Source organism: Panthera uncia, chromosome D1, assembly GCF_023721935.1.
Source record: "Panthera uncia isolate 11264 chromosome D1, Puncia_PCG_1.0, whole genome shotgun sequence".
NCBI lineage: Eukaryota > Metazoa > Chordata > Mammalia > Carnivora > Felidae > Panthera > Panthera uncia.
This window is the reverse complement of record NC_064808.1, coordinates 25,638,207-25,664,779: the sequence shown is the minus strand read 5'-3', so window position 1 is coordinate 25,664,779 and position 26,573 is coordinate 25,638,207. Positions and strand designations below refer to the sequence as shown.

General features: G+C 37.1%; 2 protein-coding genes across 3 annotated transcripts in view; both read left to right on the top strand.

Annotated features, from left to right (window-relative positions):
* The window catches only part of CAPRIN1 (cell cycle associated protein 1), a 38,063-nt gene extending 18,233 nt beyond the window's left edge, over positions 1 to 19,830 (top strand). For both annotated transcript variants that reach the window (XM_049648460.1, XM_049648455.1), the window contains exons 5-19: positions 2,400 to 2,638; positions 2,726 to 2,808; positions 6,417 to 6,554; positions 7,732 to 7,784; positions 7,860 to 7,946; positions 9,931 to 10,086; positions 10,169 to 10,277; positions 11,391 to 11,452; positions 11,944 to 12,054; positions 12,516 to 12,665; positions 13,561 to 13,711; positions 16,162 to 16,356; positions 16,848 to 16,948; positions 18,000 to 18,063; positions 19,594 to 19,830. In XM_049648460.1, coding sequence (XP_049504417.1) covers positions 2,400 to 2,638; positions 2,726 to 2,808; positions 6,417 to 6,554; positions 7,732 to 7,784; positions 7,860 to 7,946; positions 9,931 to 10,086; positions 10,169 to 10,277; positions 11,391 to 11,452; positions 11,944 to 12,054; positions 12,516 to 12,665; positions 13,561 to 13,711; positions 16,162 to 16,356; positions 16,848 to 16,948; positions 18,000 to 18,063; positions 19,594 to 19,658 — 1,764 coding nt within the window. In that variant the 3' untranslated portion in view covers positions 19,659 to 19,830. The remainder of the gene's footprint in view (positions 1 to 2,399; positions 2,639 to 2,725; positions 2,809 to 6,416; positions 6,555 to 7,731; positions 7,785 to 7,859; positions 7,947 to 9,930; positions 10,087 to 10,168; positions 10,278 to 11,390; positions 11,453 to 11,943; positions 12,055 to 12,515; positions 12,666 to 13,560; positions 13,712 to 16,161; positions 16,357 to 16,847; positions 16,949 to 17,999; positions 18,064 to 19,593) is intronic.
* A 1,989-nt stretch (positions 19,831 to 21,819) lies between these two features.
* The window catches only part of NAT10 (N-acetyltransferase 10), a 38,795-nt gene continuing 34,041 nt past the window's right edge, over positions 21,820 to 26,573 (top strand). Inside the window, exon 1 of the mRNA XM_049648451.1 lies at positions 21,820 to 25,737. The gene's annotated coding sequence lies outside the window, so the exon portion shown is untranslated. The remainder of the gene's footprint in view (positions 25,738 to 26,573) is intronic.

Genomic DNA, 26,573 nt, shown 5'->3' with positions numbered 1-26,573 from the left:
AAGGCTAAAAGCACTGAAATACAAAACTGCCTCTGATTTGGTAAAATGAATAACAAAACAATTTATTATGTGATGAGAGACATTGCAGTACAGAGATGAAAAGTTCTGATTCTGGAACCATACTGTCTGGTTTGAACCCTGATTCTGCCACTTAATAGTTGTAGGACTTTGAGTTACTTAACTTGTCTATCCCTATATCACTCAGGGTTTTCTAGACAAACAGAACCAGTAGTATCAAAAGAGAAGGGGGGAGAGGAGTGGGGCCGTCACACTGCTTCAGTTTTTTCTAATCTGTAAAATGGTGATAATAATGGTACCTCCTTCATCTCAGGGTTGTGAGCAATATTTGATGCATAATTAATATATTTCATGCACTTATTACTTACTAAATTTGATTAAAGTTGGAAAATATTGATGGTATCCCTCAAAATGGAATAAATGAAACTTAATTTACACCCAAGTTGGGAATTGATCCACTTAGGTCAGATGAATCCTGGCCAATTAACTTTCTGATTAAAAAAAAATTTATGGGTTATAGAAGTAGGATTGCTATACAATTTAATAATAGAATCAGTCTATTTCTAAAACTACTAACACTGTGTAAGTGAAAATACTTGTAGTCTCCTTTGCTTTTATGTTAACACTGGTATTTTCAGGAACTTTTCATTGGGTCTTTAACTTCATTGGCAGTCTTTTTATTGAACTCTGATCCTTTATTGCGCTTTCCCACAATTGTTAAACACCTTTTTTGTTTTGTATTCAAGAATTCTTTAATCAAGCTCCAGCCTACCTTTTCTAGATTTCATATTTTCCTTACTTGAACTGCTCATTTTACTCAGAGTGGCATTCTTTATCTTACTTCTTTGGTTTTATTGACTTATTTCATATTCCTGCCTCTATTCCTATATTTCCTGCCTTTGGCTAGTGGCTGCTTCTCTGTCCTAAAATTGTACCCCTCACCCCCAGTAAGATTATGTCCCTTTCTCCTTGAAAGCTTTCTAGAGTGCCCTAGCTTGGATTTCATATCTCTGTTCATATGTACTGTTCACTTGCCACTTAACTGCTAAATATCATTTAATCTGCCCTCTCTGCTGCCATCATAGATTTGTCTTATTGTAGACTTTATTGTTCTCCTATGTCTCTTCCCCCATTACTCCCTTTATTATACATTTCTTTTTTTTTTCTTTTTAATTTTTTTAAATGTTTATTTATTTTAGAGAGAGAGCGGGAGTGGGAGAGGGGCAGAGAGAGAGGGAGACACAGAATCTGAAGCAGGCTCCAGGCTCTGAGCTGTCAGCACAGAGCCCGACGCAGGGCTTGTACCCACAAACTGTGAGATCATGACCTGAGCCGAAATCGGACGCCTAACCGACTGAGCCACCCAGGCGCCCCTTTATTATACATTTTGTATGTCTTTATTTTGGTTTTCTCTGTCTCAATTTATCCCAGTGAGGCTTGAGAAAGGGGAAGAAGGTGGGAAGGATGATACTTTCATGGCTCTTGAAAAATTGACCTTTCTTTAAAATTCTGACCATTCTTTGAGCCCAGTCTGACACTGGACATGAGAAGAGAGAGACATACTTGAGTCTGGTTGATGTTCTCCCTTCAATCTTCACAAGAAAGTAAAAGACGAGTACTAGGAAAAGAGTAGTGGGAAAAATACATGTGTACTGAGCATTTATTTGTCTTCTGCCACCTTCTTTTTCTCTGCCAGCATCCCCTTATTCATAAAAACAAGTTAGTTTTAGTCACTATTTTCAAAATGTTGGGATAATATAATGCTAGCAGTGGGTTGTGAGGAAGCAGTGGTGGGTTTTAGCATCTCTTTTTAAGTTGATAGTAGGTACTTAAAATGAAAATTTTGGACCAGTTTTCCATAGAGGAGATGGATATAGGTAAGATTTTTTTTTTATTTTGCTGTACTCGGGTTTCTTTTTTAATTGGCTTGGATTCTTAATTAGAAATTATAATTCTTATACTTTTTATTATGAAAAATTTCAAAACTAAAGAAAGGAATATAATGAATACCTCTGTACCCATACCCAGCTTCTACAGTTTTTATCTCATGGACAGTCCTGTTTGATATACTCCCTTGTTCCCTGTCAGCCAGATTATTTTGAAGCAAATCCCAAATACATTGTTTTATTGGCAACATTTAGTGTTACAATAATACCTTATAGGGAAAGAAAGATGTGTTCTGAATTTCTAACATCTGCTTAAAACAGATGATGTTATGAGATATTAAACTCTATTTGTACGTTAGGAATCAGCATTTTGTGTATCAGGATCACATAACTCATCGAGTAAAATATGTCTTACATTGGAAATGAAATTGGTTGAACTAAATTGGGAGTTTTGTGAAATTCATTTTAACGTCTATGCTTAATATTTTTATGCAGATTCAGAAAACAATAAAGAAGACTGCACGTCGGGAGCAGCTTATGAGAGAAGAAGCAGAACAAAAACGTTTAAAAACTGTACTTGAGCTCCAGTATGTTTTGGACAAATTGGGGGATGATGAGGTGCGAACTGATCTGAAGCAAGGATTGAATGGAGTGCCAATATTGTCTGAAGAGGAATTGTCATTGTTGGATGAATTCTACAAATTAGCAGACCCTGAACGGGACATGAGCTTGAGGTATAGTGGTATTTGGTAGTAGAAACTTCTAAATGTTGGCTTGACAACTAAAAGGTAATTAATTAGCTTTTTAATTATTATTATAAGGTTGAATGAGCAGTATGAACATGCCTCCATTCACCTATGGGACTTGCTGGAAGGAAAGGAAAAATCTGTATGTGGAACAACCTGTGAGTATTATAATTGTTGTAACTAAGAATATAATTTTGTAACTGAGAATCTTTAAAAGTTAGTTTTCTTTTTGAAAGTAATGTTAATTGGAGAAATTTTTAGAATTGTGTAAGTAACATTCATCTACTGTTTACTTTTTGGTTTATTTCCTTTTTTTCCTTTCTGCTGTGTGTGTGTGTGTAAGTAAAAAAAAAACCCATCATGAATCAATAAATCTGTAGAGATGGGAATCCCCTGACTTAACACGATTTTGTTTGTAACTTACTCTCTGCTTGAGGTGGACAGATTAATACTGAATAGGCTTTCCAGAGTTCTTGGTATTAGATAGGGACTGGTTTTTCCTTATGGCTGAAATTTTGTGAAAAAATACTTACTATGCCTCATACGTTTTACTCATGGTCATTGCCTTCATCTTTCCTTAGTTTTTCATAGACTTCTGGTAATTTGAGGACATTAATTCTTTTGTGCTTTTTAAAAACCTTAACCTCAAATATGCAATGTTTATTGACTTTAAAGAAAACAAAGGACATTTAAGCTTCACTTCATTGGTAAATTAGGAATTTTAGGTTTATTCTCTTAGTAAATAATAGGTTCTTATCTTTGCTATTTATAAAGGTGGTTTAGGGAAGTAGATTTTTGAACATCTTAAGGTAAAAGTGCTTATACCTTATTTTTAGCTGTTTGGTGAAAAATTAAATCGGATTAAAAGCTTTAATTGGCAAAACTATATGATATAATTTGGATTGTATTTGCTTTAAGGAAATGGGTAAATCAAATATGAAGAAACAACTCTTTTATATCTTTTCATTTAAGAAATAATTTTCTTGAGGCACCTGGGTGGCTCAGTCGTTTAAATGTCTGACTCTTGATTTTGGCTCAGGTCATGGTCTCACAGTTCGTGAGATTGAGTCCTGTGTAGGGCTCTGTGCTGCGCAGAGCCTGCTTGGGATTCTCTTTCTCGCTCGCTCTCTGCCACTTCCCCCACTGTGATTCTTTCTCCCCCAAAATAAATAAATAAACTTTTTTTTTTTTTTTTTTTAAGAATTTTTCAGGGCTCTGGGGTGGCTCAGTCAGTTGGGTATCTGATTTTGGCTTAGGTCATGATCTCATAGTTCGTGGGTTTGAACCCCATGTTGGGCTCTCTGCTGTCCGAGCAGAGCCCCCTTGGGATCCTCTCTGTCTTGCTCTCTCTCTGCCCCTCCCACACATGTATCCGTGATAAACATTAAAAAAAAAAATTAAAAATAAACTAAAAAAATTTTCTTTGTTGTGTTGTTTAGTGTATTTCTTTGTAAAGAAATCTTTGTGTCTTCTTAATTTTAGTTTTGCCACAAATATGTACAGAAGTTTTATTAGGAAGAAATTTACATACGTGTATAAACTTGTTAGCTTAAAAAAGTAGTTTTAGTTCAAGCCTGATCAATTTTTCATGAACGTTATTGATGAGTAACAAGGGTTAAAGTATAAGTTTATATCTTTTTAAAAAAAATTTTTTTTTTTTTTTTTAACGTTTATTTATTTTTGAGACAGAGAGAGACAGAGCATGAACGGGGGAGGGGCAGAGAGAGAGGGAGACACAGAACTGGAAGCAGGCTCCAGGCTCTGAGCCATCAGCCCAGAGCCTGACGCGGGGCTCGAACTCACGGTCCGTGAGATCGTGACCTGAGCTGAAGTCGGACGCTCAACCGACTGAGCCACCCAGGCGCCCCTATAAGTTTATATCTTGTTATGGTGTTTTTTGCCTAGTCTTGTTTACCTACCTTAGGAATGTAACATCTTTATAACTAATGAAAAGTTACTAATGTATTCAAGTTAGTATTTTTTTTTTTAATTTTTTTTTTCAACATTTATTTATTTTTGAGACAGAGAGAGACAGAGCATGAATGGGGGAGGGTCAGAGAGAGGGAGACACAGAATCTGAAACAGGCTCCAGGTTCTGAGCTGTCAGCACAGAGCCCGACACGGGGCTCGAACTCACAGACCGCGAGATCATGACCTGAGCCGAAGTGGGCCGCTTAACCGACTGAGCCACCCAGGCGCCCCTCAAGTTAGTATTTTTATGTGCATTCAGTTTTCAGATTTTTTTTGTATGCTTATTTATTTATTTTGAGAGAGAGAGAGGCAGAGAAAGAGAGGGAGAGAATCTCAAGCAGGCTCTGTGCTGTCAGCTTAGAGCTTGACGCCAGGGCTCGAACTCACAAACCATGAGATCATGACCTGAGCCTAAATCGAGAGTCGGTTGCTTAACCAACTGAGCCACCCAGGCGGTCCCTCATGCATAAGTTTTTTAAAATGAATAGTTTTGAGTCGTGAGCCTCTGAAGTGGGGAAAGGAAAACATGAAATGTTTCGCATAGAAAAAGTTGTTGGTAGTTTTATTGTTAATAGAGGTAATTTTACGATATTTTAATATAGTCCTGGGAAATTTTATTTTTCTGTATAGTGACCGATTAGGGAATAGATACATTCTATGTACATAGGTATATTCTATGTTTTCAAGGCTAGGAAATTGAGATTCGTCTTTGTTGTTGTTTTTGAGTGAGAGGGGGAGAGAGAATCTTAATCAGGCTTCATGCTCAGCGAGGAGCCCAAGGGCCAGGCTCAATCTCCTGACCTGAGCCAAAATCAAGAGTCTGACACTTAACTGACTGAGCCACCCAGGCAACCTGAGATGAATTCTTGACACACACCTTCACCTGCTGCTCTGCCCTCTCATATCTTAGTGTGTACCAAATTGTGACAGTTTTTTGCCTTTCAAATATCTTCTGAATCTGTCTCTCCTACGTTTCTCCCTTAGTGCATTCTCTTAACTGAATCCACCCTCCCCATCCCTCTTTAAAATTTTTTAATGGCTGTCTTTTAAATTAAATTTTATATACATTTGTCTTTAATTTAAAGACCTTGCATGTTTTGGCTCTTAATCAGTTTCTCCAGACTAGTCTGTATGCTTTTTCTTCCTCCCTATCCCTCCTCAGCTACAGTGCATGCTTTCATTTTCTTATATTTGGTACCCCTTTTCTATATCCTTATCCTTTATACAGGGCTTTGTAAATGGTGTTGCTTCTGCCTTGAAACACTTCTTTCTACTACTCATCTTCTAGATCTCTGCTCTTGCAGCACTCACACACCAGGAAAGCTTCCTGTGCCTCTCTCTGATTAGGTTCAATCCATTGTACCTCTTTGTAGTACGTTTCACAGATGTGATTTCACTGTTTTTATACCTGATAACTTTTCTCTATTGGACTGTAAACTTAGGGAAACTTAGGGAGGGCAGATACTGTATCTTTTACATATTTTGTAGCCCCATTGCCTAGCACATTGCCTAACATGTAGGTAGGTGCTAAATAAATAATGAATAAATGATAACTGTCAGCTTTTTTTTTCTTGCAGCTACATAAAATATATAAAGTTTAGTACTAATAGATTCTTCTTGTTCTCTATTATTCCATAATTTCTGTCCTTAGTGGACTTCAATGTTTTTTATATGTATGTTTCAGTAACAGTTGATAAGGTTTTTTTTCTTACCACAGCATTTTGTAGCATGTTGAATCTTACTCAGGTCAGGCATGCCCGATAGTCTAACATTATAATTCATGTTCTGTTTTTAGATAAAGCTCTAAAGGAAATTGTTGAGCGTGTTTTTCAGTCAAACTACTTTGACAGCACTCACAACCACCAGAATGGGCTATGTGAGGAAGAAGAGGCAGCCTCAGCACCTGCAGCTGAAGATCAGGTAGCTGAAGCTGGTGAGTACTTAGGTGGATATGAGCTGTAGTGTAGGAATCTTGGTTTTACTCTCCTTTGCCACAAGTTCAAGCTCTGCATTTATTTAGTTATGTATGCATACTGAGAGTTTTAAAGGAGCTTTAAGCACAACAAAACATTAAAACAATGCATATTAAGAATAATTCCCAGAGGTCTTGAAGATCAATCATTTACTTATTAGTCTTGATCACTATTACAAACTGATAACTTTTTTTGTTGCAATATTGCTGGCCTGGAGTACAGATGAGGGGAAGTGTTTTAGGACTTTTTAAGTACATTTTGGCTGACATACCTAGATTTATTGTTGTTTACCATGCCAGTATATGAAGTGAATAGTATGAAGGGTGTGTGTGTGTATGTTAAATGATGGGGAGATTATAACTCTAATCCTGAACCATAAATTTCTCAGTGGCAAGGGATCTTTTCAAATTAACTTTAGTACAACACTAATATGTAGGTAAGCACTTACCAGGAATACTTTTATAACTTAAGTTGATGAATAAAATTCTCAGTACCATTGGAAGCATTGTCAGAGTATGAATTTTGAAATGGTTGAAAAGAATCAGACTGCCTGGATTGTAATCTTGGCTTTGACGCTCATTAGCTATGTAACTTTGGGCAAGTGACTGAATTTCTCTGTCTCTTTATCTCTGTTGAGAAAGCAGTACGTGAAAATATATATATGGTGCCTCTCACATAGTAAGCACTTTATACAAGTCTTAGCTATTAGGTTGAAACTAGAAGGGAAGATTGCACATTGGTGGAATTTATGGTTGCAGATGGACATAGTAAGCCTCCTCCCCATCCCCCCAACCACTTTACCAAGTAGGTTAAAATAGTAAGATTTTAATCTGTATGTTGCTGTATGATAGTACTCTAAGAATAGAGAGGTTTTAACTTAGGTCTTTATTGGCATTATACCTAGTCCAGAATAACTACTCTTGAGCCTAATTTATTCTGGAATAAATGGTAAAGAAAACTCTTTCTAAATATTGTAAGAATGATAAAATACAGAAACTTAATGCTGACTATTGTAACTTTGTAAATAAATTCCGGCTGTTTGATGGTAAACTGTTAACTTAATTGGAGTTGAAATGAATTGTTAATAAAAAAAAATACTTTCTTAACACTCATTTATGTCAATTTTTAACTACTTAGAACCTGAGCCAGCAGAAGAATACACGGAACAAAGCGAAGTTGAATCAACAGAGGTATGATTTTTATTTAATGCTAGCTTTCCTTTTCTGCCTTTCAAACAATTCTCAAACATTTATTTTGCTTTGCAGTATGTAAATAGACAATTTATGGCAGAAACACAGTTCAGCAGTGGTGAAAAGGAGCAGGTAGATGAGTGGACAGTTGAAACAGTTGAGGTAAGAGTTCTCTCAGTTGCAAAGTTGATGTCTTTTGTTTTAATTAGTCATTTTTATCTCTCCTAAGAACAGATTTAGTTTTTTGCATTATTAGTACATTTACTGTCATATTCAACTTAATACACATAACAGGATCATTATGTTTTAAAAAGTAATTTGTTTATCCCCGTGTATGTTTAATAGAATCTCTGCTGATGTGGAAGTGGGAAAAAAAAGTTATATAAGGTTATTAAAGTACATGATTTTCTATTGTTGATACCAGGCTGCTGTGTAAAAATCTGGGCTCCCACATAGATAACCTCCAGAAAAGGCCCACCTTCCAAGGGATATATTGGAGTTTCCTCTTAGACTCCTCTTTCTCCCTAATGCACTAGACTTCTGGTGTTTCCTAATTCTGTCCCTTAATTGACATTACCTTTTTTCAGGTCCTCATGTCTAGTTGAGAGGCTCTCTTCATATTTTTCTTTTCTAACTGCCCCAGGCCATCCTATTCACTTTTACAGGTCAATTATTAGAAAAGTTAGTTTTGATTAAGTTACTTTCACTTGAAACTCTTTGATGGTGCCGTGTTGCCTATAAGATAAAATCAAATGCCTTACCAAATTAGTCCCAACCATCCTTTCCATCCTCTTTTAGGTGACTTCTTTTATGTATTCATATATCTAAAGTGCAGAAAAAATAATATGTCTTCTATCATTCTCCAAAGGTGCAATTGTAGTAGTACTTTTAGCTCTTATTGATGTGCCAAAACATACTACTGATAACCTGCCCCTGACCCCAGAAAGTTACCTAGTTTAGATGAAAACGCTGTTCCATGAAACCCTACCAAGACAGTCTGTATTTGCTGAATTATGCAAGGCAGTTCAGAAATACTAGAGGAGGCTTAGAAGAAAATAAGATGTAAAAGATCTATGTAATGGTGGTGTGCGAACCTACTGGGCCTTGACTAAAGTAGATTTGGTGTGTATTTTCAGGGAAGTCAGATAATAGGTATATATTAGCATGGATATGCAGGTAGAAATGAATTAGCATATTTGTTTTGTTGAACATTAGGAATGGAAAGTATGGGTTGGCATAGTAGGAAAAGACTGGGAAGTAACAGTGCTTTGTAGTTAAGTACTTTTTTGCATTTTATTGAGGGAGAAAAGTATATTATCACACTTAGCACCATGCCAGTATGGTTTGTTTTTAAGTACTTGGCAGGTAGGGTCTTTTTAAAGGCTATCCATATGGGATTCTAAGGAATTTTTTGACCAGCCTGATGTAGATGACAGATCAGTTGGTCTTTGTGATCAGTTTAGGTAATGACGATTATCTCACTATTGCTTATAAAAGAAAATAAGGTTATGACTTACCGAGGCTTACCAGGTATGAGTTGCCCAGGTTTAAAAGCCAGACAGAATGTAAATTTTGACTGATGTAATAAAAATTAGATTTCCTAGAAGAGCAGGGAATTAGTAACAATAATAATCAGAAATTATTAGAGCTAGGAAAAAGGTAGATATAGTGAGCTTTGGCTTTTGTAGCAATTTAGATAAGGTGATAGGGCTTGATTCTATGGTATTGACAGAATGAAATGGTGGGAACTCAAAGTTTGATGATAAATAGTAACTTTTCTTGAGTGCTGTTTATCAGGTACTGAGGTGGATATGTATTTGATAAATATAAATTTACTTACTATAGAAGGCAGAGCAGTTTAAGCACAATATGTTTTTTTGGAAGTAAGCCTGGGTATTCCTTTGAAAGCGGTTTATAAAGTAAATCTGAAAAGCTACGTGGCAATCATGTGGAGTAGAGAACACTGTAGAAGTAATAGCACTGAATGTTAAATTTGGGATAATTGTCAGTTGGAGTAGCTATATTAAAGCTGACTATCTTGTTTATAATGTAGTTCCATATATAGTTCAGGGACCTGTTGTGATGGTCATGAATGGAGCTCTTTCATTCTACCAGTCTGCATGTCCCCCCACTTCGTCCACTTTAGGTGGTAAATTCACTCCAGCAGCAACCTCAAGCTGCATCTCCTTCAGTACCAGAGCCCCACTCTCTGACTCCAGTGGCTCAGGCAGATCCCCTTGTGAGAAGACAGCGAGTCCAGGATCTTATGGCGCAAATGCAGGGGCCCTATAATTTCATACAGGTAGGTGCAGTTCAGTCAGACACTAACTAACTGAAGGTTTAAGTGTTGACATTATTTAATTCCATTATATCCTAACTTGCAGGATTCAATGCTGGATTTTGAAAACCAGACACTTGATCCTGCCATTGTATCTGCACAGCCTATGAATCCAACACAAAACATGGATATGCCCCAGCTGGTTTGCCCTCCAGGTTAGTAATTGTACAGTTTTGTGTGAGAAATAATAGGGCCAGTGCTTTCAGGTTTTGTAAAAAATGTGAAAATGAATTTTTCCCTTTTAACGTTTGCTTAACTTTTGGATTTTGTGTCTTTTAATTTGATAAGAAATGTTCTTTATTCCTATAATATGAATAACTGTGGTTCCATTTTTTTAAACTTTTTATTGTCATATAGACTTAAGTACGTGCAAATGTAGTGTTTGAAGAGTTTTCACAAACTGAACACACCAGCACTTAGAACTGGAACATTACCTGTACTCCAGAAGCCTATTTGTGTGTACCTCCAGTCACTAGTTATCCTCTCTTCCAGCCCTGTGGGAACCATTTCCTGTAATTTAGATAAATGAAATTTTGCTTTGCTTTTTAAGTTTCAAAATTCATTTTAGCATAAAAATAATAGGGGTGTCCTTCTCTGAAGGATGCTTGCAGCTTTTTGGGAGAATTTCTGAACATTTTATTACTTAAATAAAAATGAGATGCAACGGTCTAAGTGGGAAAGAAGAGGATGCTTAAGAGGAAAGGAGAAGATGAGTCAAAAGACAGTTGAAGTTTCAAACTCTTAATAGTCTTACACCATTTTTAGAAGTAGTAGCACCAAATAGAGTTGTTGGTGTCTTCTTTGGGTTAAGTGGACTGTCTTTCTCAAGGACCATTAGTAATTTTGAGTCTTGGTTTTTTTTTCCCAGAACATGGCATTAAGGGCACAAAAGTTGGAACTGTATAAAATATTTAATGTCTTCAGTTTCATAAAACGAGTTGCTGAATAAAAGCATGTGTAATGACACAGTTAGTTTGGTAGGGTAGTTAGGATTTCTCTAAAGTAAAGGGTACTCCTATCTCTGTAACATCTCTACCAAGAGTTAGAAAACAGATTAGGGTTATGCCTTCTAGAAATAAAAGCAATTGTGAGAGTATACTAATAATGACTATCAGGGAACCAAAATGCTCACTTGAAAGCTAAAATCCTGCCTATACTTTATTTCTTTTCATGATCACCAAAAAGTGTTTTTTAGGATTTGGCTATAGAAATTTTTTCTGAAGAAATTTGATTTTGGATAACAGTGTTGCTTTTGGTTAATTTTGCAGTTCATTCTGAATCTAGACTTGCTCAGCCTAATCAAGTTCCTGTACAACCAGAAGCTACACAGGTAGGAATGATAGAAATATTGTTGCATATTTGTTTTTAATCTGTTCTTGGGTCTCTTTCTTTAATTAGTGTAATGAAAGTCAGGTATGAATTTTATCATTGTACAAGTCTGGTGAGGGTAGCTGTCTACTTTTATTTCCATGTTTATGTTTACTTTGGTATTAGTAATTTAAAAATAATTTTTTTGGTTAAATCTTATGTTTATGATAGTAAGGAATATGCTTTTTTTAAACAGTAAAATTTGAGAAGACACATTTTAAATTTCATAATTCTAAAATTTAGTGTAAATGTTGCCATTCAGAAGCATTTGTGGGGGACTTCATAACTGGATTGGGTTTATTTAATGTTCATCTTTAATATTATATGTATTTTTTGCAGTTGTTAGATTTTATATAGTCTATTTAACAGGTATATCTGTCTACTTCTTAGCCCTGTCTGTATTAGAGTTGGTTTATAACAGAAAGCAGCTTTGATTGCTTTATTTCTGTGTAGGTTCCTTTGGTTTCATCCACAAGTGAGGGGTATACAGCATCTCAACCCTTGTACCAGCCTTCTCATGCTACAGAGCAACGACCACAAAAGGAACCAATTGACCAGATTCAGGCAAGTTTCTGTTACTAGGTAACATAAACTTGATAGGCACTTATTCATGAATTGGGCAGAGGTAAATTATTAATATTGTGACTCCTTTTGGACCTAATCCATGCGATAACGTTATTTTGCTGTTATGCAATACAAGTATTTTGCTGTTATGAAATAGTTGAATTTTTTTTTTAAGTTTTATTTATTTTGAGAGAGAGAGAAAGAGAACATGAATGGGGGAGGGGAAGAGAGAGAGGGAGTGAGAATCCCAGGCATGCCGCATGCTGTCAGTGCAGACCCCAATGTGGGGCTCGACTCAGGAACTGTGAGATCATTACTTGAGCTGAAATCAAGAGTTGGATGCTTAACCGACTGAGCCACCCAGGCGCCCCAGTTGAATTTCTTAACATACTAAGACTTGGATAGTAGACTTGGCTAAATTTAGTTTATCACTAAAGTGCATCTGTTTACTTTGTGTTTAGGCAACAATCTCTTTAAATACAGACCAGACTACAGCATCGTCATCCCTTCCGGCTGCTTCTCAGCCTCAGGTGTTCCAGGCTGGGACAAGCAAACCGTTACATAGCAGTGGAATCAATGTAAACGCAGCTCCATTCCAATCCATGCAAACGGTAAGTAAAGTAAACTAACATTAAATGGCTAGTGTGTACTATCATCATGCCAAAGTCTCAACAGAAAAGTCTTCATTTAACTTTGTGCTTGAGTGTGCATCTACCCAACTATAGAGTATATTTAATTGATAAACTGATTTTTCCTGCTCCCAGAGATAAATTTGAGTCTTAGGAGTTATGTGCTCTCATATCTTACTGTTTTGTAGTTTCATCCTTTAGATTTGGTTAACAAAAGTAAACATGCAGAAAAGTAGACTACTGTATCTGTGTATGTAAGTCATTACTGAGATTTAACAACTGTCTACATTTTCCCATACTTGCTTAATTTTTTATTTTACTGAAGTTTCTCATAATAAATTTCACCTGTTGTACTTCATCCTGGTTTTTCAGTAAGCATCCCTAAATTGCAGAATTTCTAGGAAAGGATGAGAATATTGTAATTGATGGGATACAGTTAAATCAGTGCTCATGGGAAAGTTTATAGGATTAAATACTTAAAATAGTAACTTTTGGTTAAAATGTCAATAAGAAGAAAATTTAAATGAATGAAATATTCATAGAATTAATTTCTGTAAGTGACATTGTATCAGTGGTTTGCATCTCTTAAAAAAGATTTCTTATTTATAGTAACATTTCCAAGACTGCTGATTTTTGTATTTTTAAATTTTGAAACCCAGTTATGCTCTCCTTGAAGTGTTATATGGTGTGTGTGTGTATACATATATATATGTATAAATATAAATATGTATATGGGGGGAATATACATGTGTGTTTGAGACTTCTGTAATGTATTTACATTTGTCAGTAAAACCAATATTGAGGTCTGTCATATTAAAAGTAGGGAAATTATTAGCAATAAGGAGATGAAGTAATCATTTACTTTATTTACTTACAGGTGTTCAATATGAATGCCCCAGTTCCTCCTGTTAATGAACCAGAAACTTTGAAACAGCAAAATCAGTACCAGGCCAGTTACAACCAGAGCTTTTCTAGTCAGCCTCACCAAGTAGAACAAACAGACCTGCAGCAAGAACAGCTTCAAACAGGTAGGAAAACCAGTGTCCCTTCCTTGGCGGCTTGCTTTCCAACACCGTTACTGACAGTGTTAGGAGGGTTTACACTTTAAAGTGGCAGTGTCCACAAGTTTTTGTTCTAGTAGTAGACTTTATGGAATTTTTGTTGCAGATCCTGAATTAAATCAAGTCCATATTTATTGTATGTGAATTATGTGCACTTTTTTGGGAGGCCTTATACCCATTTTCCTTTGGTCAGTAAGCTTTCATAATATCTCTGTTTCATTCTGTGATTTTAGTGGAACTTGTTAGATTATGATCTACTTTACTTTTAATTGCTAATTAATTAAAGCCGGCTAGCATGATACCTGGTAGGTAGTTAAGTCAGTTATACAAAGTTAAGCAGTAAGGAGTTGTCAGTGTGCTAATTATAATCAGTAAAACATGCAGAAATCTCTTGGTGGCTGCATTTGGTAGAACTAGGTTGAAATAAAATCCTTTTTGGCAACTAGGCAAGTAAGTTGGCTAGTTACCATACCTGTCATAACAATGTAGATAGAGATATCTTAGATTTCTTAACTTTGTAAGGCATTAGAAATACCTGCTTAGGTCTTTGGTTATTTAGATCCTCGGTTGTTTAATTGGAATATCCCACAACAAACTAGCAAACCTTGCTAAAATCATAGGAGTTAATAGTTTATCAGACTGATTGAAATAACTATGAAATACTCTAATCGTCTAATTTCTTGATAGACTTTGATGAACATTATGGATTTTTTCAGTACTAAATTCTTACATATCCTTGTAGTATTTAGCACTAATTAGTAGGAAGTTTGAATCAGCTGTAATCTGATGGATATTTATCCATTAGGCTATCTATGTTCAGCTTCTGAATGATAAAGCTGGGCTTTGTGCTCAGGCTCCTTTAATTATTGCCATGTACTCATAAGCATGTCAGCACAATGGGCCCCCAGTACACCTGCTCTACAGCAAATTGTAGTATCTAGTTAGGAACAACATGAAAAAAGGATATGGCAAGAATCTGGCTATTTATGGACTTAAGAGTTTATACTGTACAAACACTTCAATAGAAATTCTGGGGTTTTTGTTGTTTTTTAAGTAATTCTGGTATTTTAAAATAAAGACCACACTTTAATTGTATGAGTTTTATTTATTGCTATGAGTTTCCTTGCAGTGAAATTTGGCCAAGACTAATAAAATTCTTATTGATAAAAAGTGAGGTGAAAATTCACTTCTTTTGCCACTCTCTACATGCCATATGAATGACTGTCTTTAGATAGAAAATGTCACCTGTAATCATGATATTTACCTGTAATTTTAAATGTAGGGAATGTAGGGAAAGGCAGTCTGTGTAGAAAGACCACAGTGAATAGTGTAATTAGTCCATTAATTGCACAGTTCAAAAAGGAGCCATAACATCCCTTCCACTAGGCACACTTTAGCTTTTTCGTTGCAAAATAGTATTTTAAGAACCGATAAATGTATTTGGGGCTTCCTGAGGCCACAAAATATATCTGGTCAAGTTTTTCAAGAGGTACACCACCTTTTCTCTCTGTCTAAACATGGGGGATTTGGGCTGGCTGTTTTTTGTTATTGGGGCGTGGGCCTTCCTCTAGTCTATACCTTCCTCACCTCCCAAAGGTAGTGTTAGTATCCTGTCTTTTCTCCCCTGTGCATTGCGAACATTGGTTTATACCTGAAAGGTACCTCTGGGCTTAATTTTTAAAGATTTCTAGATTCTAGACTTCCCATTGTGGAAGGAGGGGGGTGTGCAAGGTAGTGTGAACCTTCTAGAATCTTTTCTTTACCTCATCAAGTTGAGTGCCAGTGTGAGTACTATTTAACTGTCTTCTTAATTGGTTGTACGTTAAAAGTACTTGAAATGGAATCAGGCATTAAAGGAGGTATAAGGTATAAGACTTCTGCTAATTTACCTTCATAATTGACTGAGTATTCTACCATATGGTTGTTTAGCTATGGGAGAGCATGGTTTTGTAGGTTTCATTAACGTGTCAAGGGAAGTTTAAAAGAATAAGAAAGCTTCTACCACTAAGGAATTTTATAGTGAAAAAATAATTAAATGATACACAGTGGTAATTGTACTGTTTTAGTATGTAAGATCTTTTGAATTATTGTGGGTCTCTTGTGCTAATAGGCAGATGCCTCTCAGAAGATGTTTAATAATACAGGTTTTCATTCCATTTGGAAGGGATAGAGTTTTGTGCTCTCACACATTGTGTGCTTCCAAAAGTTTGGAACTGTTGTTGGAGAATTGCTTAACATATGGGCAGGAGAAAAATAGGGACTTATGTGTAGGTTTCCTTATTGGAAATGTGAAAACTTATTTAAAGATGATTTGAGGAGAAGGTATAAGACACTTCTTAACCCAGGAAACGTGAAAGAACAAATTGTAATGAGCTGTGTGTGTGTGTGTGTGTATAAATTTTTTCTTTTTATCATAGTGGTTGGCACTTACCATGGTTCCCAGGACCAGCCCCATCAAGTGACTGGTAACCACCAGCAGCCTCCCCAGCAGAACACTGGATTTCCACGTAGCAGTCAGCCCTATTACAATAGTCGTGGTGTGTCTCGTGGTGGCTCCCGTGGTGCTAGAGGCTTAATGAATGGATACAGGGGCCCTGCCAATGGATTCAGAGGTAAAGGGGAAAAAAAGTAGCAAGTTCTTGTTCCTTTTTGATTTGTAAAATAGAAATATGTCATGAGGTTTTTGGGAAAGATATGTATGTATCTCTGCGTTAATCTCTCATGTACAGCTTAAACATTTAAACATTTTTAGTATATTGTAGGTTATTTAAATTGACAAAATTGGTAATGGGTTTTTTTGTATGTGTCAAATCCATGTTTTCCATGTCTCTTGAGGGGATAATTGCTTTCCATTATCAGAGTTTATGGGGATTTTTTTTTGTATGTGGGGTGTGTATGTGTGCATGGATGGGTGAAATGTCCTCTTCTAAGGAAATTAATACTCAGAAATTTAGGAACAGATTGGATCAGGATGGGAAATTAGAAATTAATTTGAATTACTGGCATGGCTTATAATTTTTCAGTTCTTCCCTTGGTCAGTAGTAAGAAAGTAAAAATTTCTCATATTTAGATAAGAAAATTATTTTCTTGTCCTAAATTTTAGGAGGATATGATGGTTACCGCCCTTCATTCTCTAACACTCCAAACAGTGGTTACACACAGTCTCAGTTCAGTGCTCCCCGGGACTACTCTGGCTATCAACGGGTAGGTAGAAGTTGCTTTAAAATATAAACCTGACCTAAATAAGCCAATGAAACAGACTGATGGGGTTGTTTGGACTTGGATAACTAAGTAATTTGAGGCTAATTTTGCACATTTTTACAAGATACTTTATTATGGAGAATGGTGACTTTTGCTTTCCCTAGCACTCTAGTATAGGTACTCATTTTTTAGAGTCTGTTAAAAAGAGAATGATTTCATGCCCTATTGGTGGGAATGCAGATTGGTGCAGCCACTATGAAAAACAGTATGGAGGCTTCTTAAAAAATTAAAAACCATACTACCATATGATCTTATAATTCCACTGGGTATTTAGCCCAAGAAAATGAAAACCCTAACTCGAAAAGATACACGCACCCCTCTGTTTATTGCAGCATTATTTCTAATAACCAAGATGTGGAAGCAACCCAAGTGTCCCATCAATAGATGGGTAAAGAAGATGTATATATACACAATGGAATATCACTCAGCCACAAAAAAGAATGAAATCTTGCTATTTGCAGCAACATGGATGGACCTAGAGGGTATAATGCTAAATGAAAAAAGTCAGAGAAAGACAAATGCCATATGATTTCACTCATGTGGGATTTAAGAAACAAAAAGACAAAAGACGAGACTCTCTATAAATAGAGAACAAATTTGGTAGTTGCTAGAGGGGATGTAGATAGGGGGGATGGGTGAAACAGATCAAAGAGATTAAGAGTACACTTACCTTGAGCACTGAGAAATGTATACAATCGTTGAATCATTATATTGTACACCTAAAACTAATACTGTATGCTAATTACACTTAAATAAAAATAAATTTGTGTCGGAGAAAAAAAAGAATTGATTTTTAAGAGCAGAGATATTTCATTGAATGTTCTTGAGAGTAACAGAAGTAAATTACAGAATAACTTCTGGCTATCATATATTGAAATGTCTAAAAAGAATAAGGACAGATTTTGTGTTCTGTGTGAGACACTAAGAATAGATAGATGAGAAAGCATTAAAAAAAAATTACGTTTTCTTCAGTACTAACTAGCTTGTCTTTTAGGATGGATATCAGCAGAATTTCAAGCGAGGCTCTGGGCAGAGTGGACCACGGGGAGCCCCACGAGGTAATATTTTGTGGTGGTGATCCTAGCTCCTAAGTGGAGCTTCTGTTCTGGCCTTGGAAGAGCTGTTCCATAGTCTGCATGTAGGTTACATGTTAGGAATACATTTATCATTACCAGACTTGTTGCTAGGGATTAAATGAAATGCTCTGTTTCTAAAACTTACCTTGAACCCAAATTTAATTTTTTGAATGACTTTCCCTGTTACTATATAAATTGTCTTGAAAACTAGAACATTTCTCCTCCTTAGAAAAAGTGTTTTTCCAACTGCAAATTATTTTTCAGGTCCTAAAACCTGCTAAATGTTTTTAGGAAGTACTTACTGAAACATTTTTGTAAGACATTTTTGGAATGAGATTGAACATTTATATAAATTTATTATTCCTCTTTCATTTTTGAACATGCATATTATATTTTAGAGTCAGAAACACTTTAATGGCCAGATAAGCCATAGTTACATTTAGAGAACCATTTAGAAATGATAGAACTAATTGAAATTTCAATGCCTTTGGATCACTAATAGCGATATAAATGTCAAATTATTTCTGACTTTTAAGTAAAACATACAAAATCCTAACTAACTTACTGAACTATATTTAAAAATTGTAGGTTTAGAGTTTCTGATTTTGTCTATTACCATAGGAAAACTGCTTCCTCATTTGGGCAGAAAGTCAACCTGTGTAACAATTAGAGGTAGCATTTCATATGATCTGAAGTTCTAAATGGTTCTCTGATTTAAGGGAAGTTAAACTGAATAGGTTTCCTCTAGGTTTTGGCCATCACATGTATAAAATGTATATTAAGGAGGAATTACAAAGTACTTTGATTTCAATGCTAGTAGAAACTGGCCAGCAAAAAGGTGCATTTTTAAAGTAATGGATCACTTGGGAATTATTGACTTGAAGTATCAAAGGATATTTGCATGTGAATGTGGGTTATGTTCTTTCTCACCTTGTAGCATATTCTATGAAAGTTGAGTTGACTGGTAGCTAAAAATCTGTTTTAACAGCATGTAAAAAGTTATTTTATCTGTTACAAGTCATTATACAATTTTGAATGTTATGTAGTTTCTTTTTAACAGTTTAGGTAACAAGGTCTGTTTTTCATTCTGGTGCTTTTATTAATTTTGATAGTATGATGTTACTTACTACTGAAATGTAAGCTAGAGTGTACACTAGAATGTAAGCTCCATGAGAGCAGGTACCTTGTCTGTCTTCACTGCTGTATCTATTTCCAACGCCTGATGACAGTGCCTGGCACACAGTAGGCACTCAATAAATACTTGTTGAATGAATGAATGAATGAGTACTGGTGGAATACTCCATTAGCTCTACTCTTCTTTTAGCTAGAGAACATGAGCAAATTTGCGCATGACAACTTCCAGGACAGGTGAACACTGAAGAATTGACCTCTTAAACCTAATAATGTGGTGACAAGCTGCCCACATGCTTCTTGACTTCAGATGAAAAATCTGCTTGAAGGCAAAACAAATAATATTTGAAAGAAAAACCAAATGCCATTTTTGTCTTCTAGGTCGTGGAGGGCCCCCAAGACCCAACAGAGGGATGCCGCAAATGAACACTCAGCAAGTGAATTAATCTGATTCACAGGATTATGTTTAAACGCCAAAAACACACTGGCCAGTGTACCATAATATGTTACCAGAAGAGTTATTATCTATTTGTTCTCCCTTTCAGGAAACTTATTGTAAAGGGACTGTTTTCATCCCATAAAGACAGGACTACAATTGTCAGCTTTATATTACCTGGATATGGAAGGAAACTATTTTTATTCTGCATGTTCTGTCCTAAGCGTCATCTTGAGCCTTGCACATGATACTCAGATTCCTCACCCTTGCTTAGGAGTAAAACATAATACACTTTACGGGGTGATATCTCCATAGTTATTTGAAGTGGCTTGGAAAGAGCAAGATTGACTTTTGACATTGGATCAAATCTACGAGTCAGCCCTAGAGTTATTCAATGGTAATTGACAAAACTAAAATATTTCCCTTGAAGAAGGAAGGAGTGGAGTGTGGTTTGGCAGAACAACTGCATTTCACAGCTTTTCCAGTTAAATTGGAGCACTGAACGTTAAGATGCATACCAAATTATGCATGGGCCCTTAATATAAGGCTGGCTACCAGCTTTGACACAGCACTCTTCATCCTTGGCCAAACGACTGGTTAAAAACACATGTAAATTGCTTTTTAACAGCTGATACTGTATAAGACAAAGCCAAAATGCAAAATTAGGCTTTGATTGGCACTTTTTGAAAAATATGCAACAAATATGGGATGTAATCTGGATGGCCGCTTCTGTACTAAATGTGAAGTATTTAGATACCTTTTTGAACACTTAACATTTTCTTCGACAATGACTTTTATAAGGATTGGTACTATATATCATTCCTTATAACATACATTGTCTGTCACTAATCCTCGGATCTTGCTGTATTGTCACCTAAATTGGTACAGGTACTGATGAAAATATCTAATGGATAATCATAACACTCTTGGTCACATGTTTTTCCTGCAGCCTGAAGGTTTTTAAAAGAAAAAGATATGAAATGCCTGCTGCTACCACCCTTTTAAATTGCTATCTTTTGAAAAGCACCAGTATGTGTTTTAGATTGATTTCCCTATTTTAGGGAGATGACAGACAGTAGTTTCAGTTCTGATGGTATAAGCAAAACAAATAAAACATGTTTATAAAAGTTGTATCTTGAAACACTGGTGTTCAACAGCTAGCAGCTTATGTGGTTCACCCCATGCATTGTTAGTGTTTCAAATTTTATGGTTCTCTCCAGCAGCTATTTCTGTAGTACTTGCATTTATCTTTTGTCTAACCCTAATTGAATTCTATTTTTTTCTCATGGAGGCATTTCTATTCAAAGTGGCGATTCCTTCACTTAGATGCATAGGGAGAGTCACAAGTTTGATGGAGATGACAGTTTAGTAATTTATGTACTGTTGGAATTTGTGCTAGCAGTTTGAGCACTAGTTTTGTGTGCCTATGAACTTAATGCTGCTTGTCATATCCCACTTTGACTTCATGGAGAATTAATCCCATCTTTTCAGCAAAGGCTACTAATACTAAGTTAATGGTATTTTCTGTGCAGAAATTGAATTTTGTTTTATTAGCCTTTAGCTAAGGAATTTTTCCAGTAGGTGCTCAGCCACTGAAGAAAAACAGAAACAAAACACAAGAACGATTCTCAAACATTCATTGTTAGACAACTGGAGTTTTTGCTGGTTTTGTAACCTAAAATGGATAGGCTGTTGAACATTCCACATTCAAAAGTTTTTTGTAGGGTGGTGGGGAATGGGGGGGTATCTTCAATGTTTATTTTAAAATAAAATAAGTTCCTGACTTTTCTCATGTGTGGTTGTGGTACATCATATTGCAAGGGTTATACGTTTACTTTTACAAATGAGTATTTCTTTGGCTAGCACCTCCCGTTGTGTGCTTTAAATGACATCTGCCTGGGATGTACCACAACCATATGTTAGCTGTATTTCACGGGGAATAGATAAAATATTCATGGTTTACTGGGTAATCCCTAGATGTGTATGCTTACAATCCTATATACAAAACTAAATTTGCTATCTGTGTAGAAAATAATTTCATGACATTTAAAATTGAAGTAAATAAGTGATTCTTCATACAGTGATCTCTATGAATCAGTTCAGAGATGGGATGGGGGAGAAATGCTTTCTAGGTTTCAAACTTCTATGCATTAGTGTAGATGTTGTGAATGTGTAAAGGTGTTAGTAGTTTCATTATTTCTGTGTATGTTTTTAAAAGAGTCGTTCTTTTTGAAATAGTATAATTTTTTTTTTGGCATTCTATCACAGTCTAAATGTAAAGCTTTTATGTCTCAATTCAGCTTATATTTTTTAAAGGAGGTGCCTTGTTATGAGGCAGAGAACTTTTTAAAAAGTCCCGTTAAGATCTGAGTCTTGGTACTAAGTGTTCTGTATAATATGTGAATACTTGTCCTACCTGCAGAAGACCTTTTGTTTGGTCAAATGCATATTTTAGCAGAGTTGCAAGGAAATGACTGTCACGTGTGTCACTGTAGCTTCTTGGTATAGTAAGACTCCACATATAAAGTACTTTTGTAAATGCACAGTATCAATCATCTCATGTGGATAATGAGACTTCTATTTTAGAGCTTTAAGGTAGAATGTCGTTGATGACCTTGGTTAGAGCAGTTCTATTTCTAGATCTTAATATCCCTACTGAATATGGAAGAGTTTTGCAATCACTGTATCTTGATATTAAAACAAATATCCTTTGAAACATTTTTTATCAGTTAGCTTCTACAGTTCTTTTGTCTCCTATATATGCAACTCTGTTATGTGGGAGACTTTTCCACTTATAGGAGGCATGAGAATGTGTTTATTTTCAGAAGGCCCAATAACTGAAGTGCTCTGTTGACAATTCATAAAATGTAGAAGCAGTTGAGTATTCAGCCTCCTGAGTGTCTTAGGAAATTTGTACTGTTCATTATATTTTTAGTAATATATCTAATTAGGGGATTGAGATACAGGTAAGCACTGAGTTCAAACCCTTCTTCATTTCATCTTTAAGTTCCTGGATCCTCATCCCACTTGAGTTCTTATTAAGCACTTTGGCTATAAATTATATTCAAAGAATCAGTATTGCCCTTAAGCTTATCCCTTCTGTAGAGTCAGTGGGGAGGGCAAACCATCAGGAAAATGAAAGTAAATTGTTAAGGCTTATCTCTATACCTTTTCCCATTCTGACTGACTTCTATAAAATACTGGAAAAGAATAGTGAATGTCTTAAATTACATAGATTAAATATTAAAATCTGATTTCTTACTGTCCTTGAGTGAAGTCTGCGTTAGTTGTGTATAGTATCCAGCAAAGCTCTGAAGTGCTCCTTGTGAGAGGAGAGGAAAAACCTTAACAGAAAATCTCTCTGGTAGCCTTGTCTTCTCAAGAGTCTAGACTACCACCACCTTCTTTCAGTCAGGAGCTCATTGAATGTAGGCAGTGAAAAGACCACCTGATCTAGTAAATAGTAAAGGCAGTTCTTGGTGTATTCCTACTTGTACGTACTGCTTGAAGTACTGTCTTTATATTAGGGAGACACCGTATTAAGCCAGTGAACTAAGGCTTTATTTGGCAAGTTTGGGTGTCCCTTTGCCAAGCATAATGGCAAGCACTAAGCATTCAGTGGTGACAAAATCACTGTGGTTCCTGCTTTCACTGAGCAGTCTGTTCAAAGATAATGATGTCGTGACACAAAAATGTAGCAAATGCTGTGATGGAGCAACAGAGTTGATGACAGCTATAAAGGCCATGACTGCAATAAATTATGACCTAGTCAAAATGATTGGGAAAGACTTTGTTGAAAGGGATAATTGAACTAAGACTTGAAGGATGAGGAGTAATTAGGTAGAGGAGTGGAGAAGAGAGCATATCCAAAGAAAGGCACACTCTTCCAGGACTGAGAAAGCTATCTGCTCAAGTAGGAGTATGTGTTTTAGTAGAGTTAGAGGCTGAAAAACAGGTAAAGAGTACTACAGGTGGCTTTACAGTTATGTTCCATGTTTTGTCTCTTAAGAACAGTTGGAAACTAAGGTTTCTAAGCTGTGTGTGTAGGGGGCCAGGAGTGGGGTAAAGGATAGTGGGTCACCTAACAAAATTGCCATTTAAAGAATACACAATGCAGTTTTGAGAACAATCTGTATGGGGCGAGAGATGTCTATTGGGAGTAGCCCGTGAGAGAAATGATTACAACATAAAGTGGAGGGCAGTAGTGAACGGATCTTACATATTTCCTGTCTCACTTAGTGCTCAGTATCCTTTCCTGGGTAATCCAGGCTTCAGTCGTGAGACTGATCTCTAACTACATTCTTCCCTAGGCGATCCCATCTAATCCCAGGACTTTGAATACAATCAGTATTTTAGTTCCTCCTAAATATTCCTAGGTCCCCAATTACTCCAGTCTTGAGTGTTCCAAGTCAATCTCTTCATTAACCTGCATTCATCCATTTGCTCAGGGCAAATACTTTGGGTATACTTTCTTTTGTACCCTGTATCTAGTCCTTAACCAAATCCACATAGTTCTACCTTGAAAATACATCCTGAATCATCTAACACTTCTGACCACCACTATTACTAGCTTAGGACAAGTAACCGCAGTAGCTTATAATGGCTCTCTTTCTACTCATCATCCTGTAGTGATTTTTGTGGACAAGTCAGGTTTTGTCACTTCCTGGTTCCCCAAACTCCACTGGTTTTCCCGTCATACCTAGAATTAAATCCTAAATTTTGGTCTATGTGCGTTCATTATTTGGCCTAATTGCCTACTGGTTTTGTTCTTGCTCACTAGTCGATCTTCAAGCATGCAAAGGCTTTTCACTCAAATATTCTTAACGTTCATTCTTTCTAAATTCAGGTGTTTGCTCCAGTGTCATCAGCTCAGAGGCCTTCCATGTCCACCACTAAAACATACCCTTAGTTACTTTACTTATTGGACAGTTTTTTCTTAATAGCACTTAAAGCTTACCCAGAATTACGCAAACTTTATAAGTGAAAAACATTTTGGTCACTTTATCCCTTGTGTCTGGCATATTGACATTTGTTGAGCGAATATGAAAATGATGGGTGTTAGACTACAAATGGGTAGTAGTGATGATTACACCGGAATTGGAAGTGTCTTGGTTTGAGGAAGGAGTTCAGCTTCAGACATTTTGAATCTGGGGTATTCAAGAAATGTCAAGCAAGCAGTTGGAATTTGTTTACTTGAAGTTCAACAATCTGGCCCAAAGACAACGTGTAAGAATATACAGGTGGTTCTTGTAGTATAAAAATATATAGGTGGTGCTTGTAATATGCTTGGGCGGGTTCGCCTGGGAGCTGGGCGGGAGGAAGAAGTAATTTAACAAGAGCAGAGCCCCAGAGCTGATTTTCAGAAGAGCGCTATCATTTGATATCCAGTTTAGGCCTAAAGGGAATTTACAAAGTACCCGCACCGGTGGGTAGAAATACTGAGTTTCCGACAGGTCTACAGGGTCCTTTCTTCAGGTGTGGAAGATCAAGTGAATAAAATAGGCCTGCTGACCGAGTTTCCTCATTTTGTCACGTTAAAATGGGAAGTTATTTAAATAAAAGGGTAAAATTACGCACAGATCCCTGGAGTCGGTCGTCTCGTATAACTAGGATAAACACTAAGAGCCATGGACCCCCTTACCGTGTGCTGCCCCGGGCCTGTCTGGTAACCCGGGCTCGCCCCAGCACAGCGGCAAGCGCTTATTTTGTCCCTCGGAGCCAGGGCATCATGATTCTGATACGAGAGGCAAATCGCACCCGTGCCACTTGGAGCAGAGACTAAATTCCAAAACCGCGCTGGCCACGTAGGCTGCAGCTCCGCCTCCCGGGCATCTGACGTCATCACATGGAGACATGGTTGCCGAAAGTCCCCGCACGCACTCCGCACCGCGCCGATAGTGCGCTCGGGCACATGGAGCCTTTCAGTGCCTGAGCAGGATGCGCGTCGCGGAGTGAGGCCAGCGCTGAGAGCGCGCGGTCAGGCATCGCTAGGGGCAGCCCGCCGCTCCCTCTGGGCTTCTGGAGTAATTGGGTTTCCCCACGTGCTTCCGCTTGGCTGCTGGCTGGGATCCGCTGGGTTCGGGGTGCAGGTACCCAAGACGGGATGGCTGGGGATGGGTACCAAGGTCGGTGTCTGTGTCCTGCTTGGGACCAGAGGTGGCCGGCTCGAGGATGAGGGCTCTGTATCCTTGCCAATGCTCGGCCCGCGTCGACTGCCGGCCCACACGGGCGCTCGCTCCTAGATGACGGGCTCCTCTTCCCCGATTGGCGGCCACTCTCCGCGTGCTTCTCGAGCGCTCTCCGGGGTTGCGTGGCTCCATCTCCACCTTCTGGGGAACTCTAGTTGGGGGTCTGGGTGTGTGTGTGGCGGGGGGGAGGTGACAACACTTTTGCTTTCCGCGGAGCTTGCCTACGGTTCCTGGTTTTGGCGCTAGGCATTAAACCGAGGCAGTCTGATTCCAGATCCTCCCATGCTTTCATTTGTTTGTCTAAGCTCATTCGTTTATACTGTTTTTTCAGGAGTCACATTCAGGACTTGTTTTATTTGCTAATGCATCTAGAATGGTGACTGGCACATAGATACTGTGTTTACTTGTTAGACAAATAGACGAGTGAATGAGGAATAGTTCTCTTTCTTTTCCTTTCAAGGCCCTCTTCCTACGTTAAGCCTTCCATGGCAATTCCAGCCCACGGTAATCTCAGACCTTCATCAGACTATTGGCTGTACTATTACTTTTGCGTCTAGTTTTATCTGTCTTTAGACAAATTGTCCCTTATCTCTTTCTCTTGAATATTCTCTGCAAGGAGAATGAAAGCTCCTTGAAGTCAAGTCTTATCTGGTATTGTTTCTGGGGCTCCCACAGTAACTAGAGCAAAAAGCAGTCCCTACTAATTAGTTATTGATTGATTTGTGTGTGATCTCTAT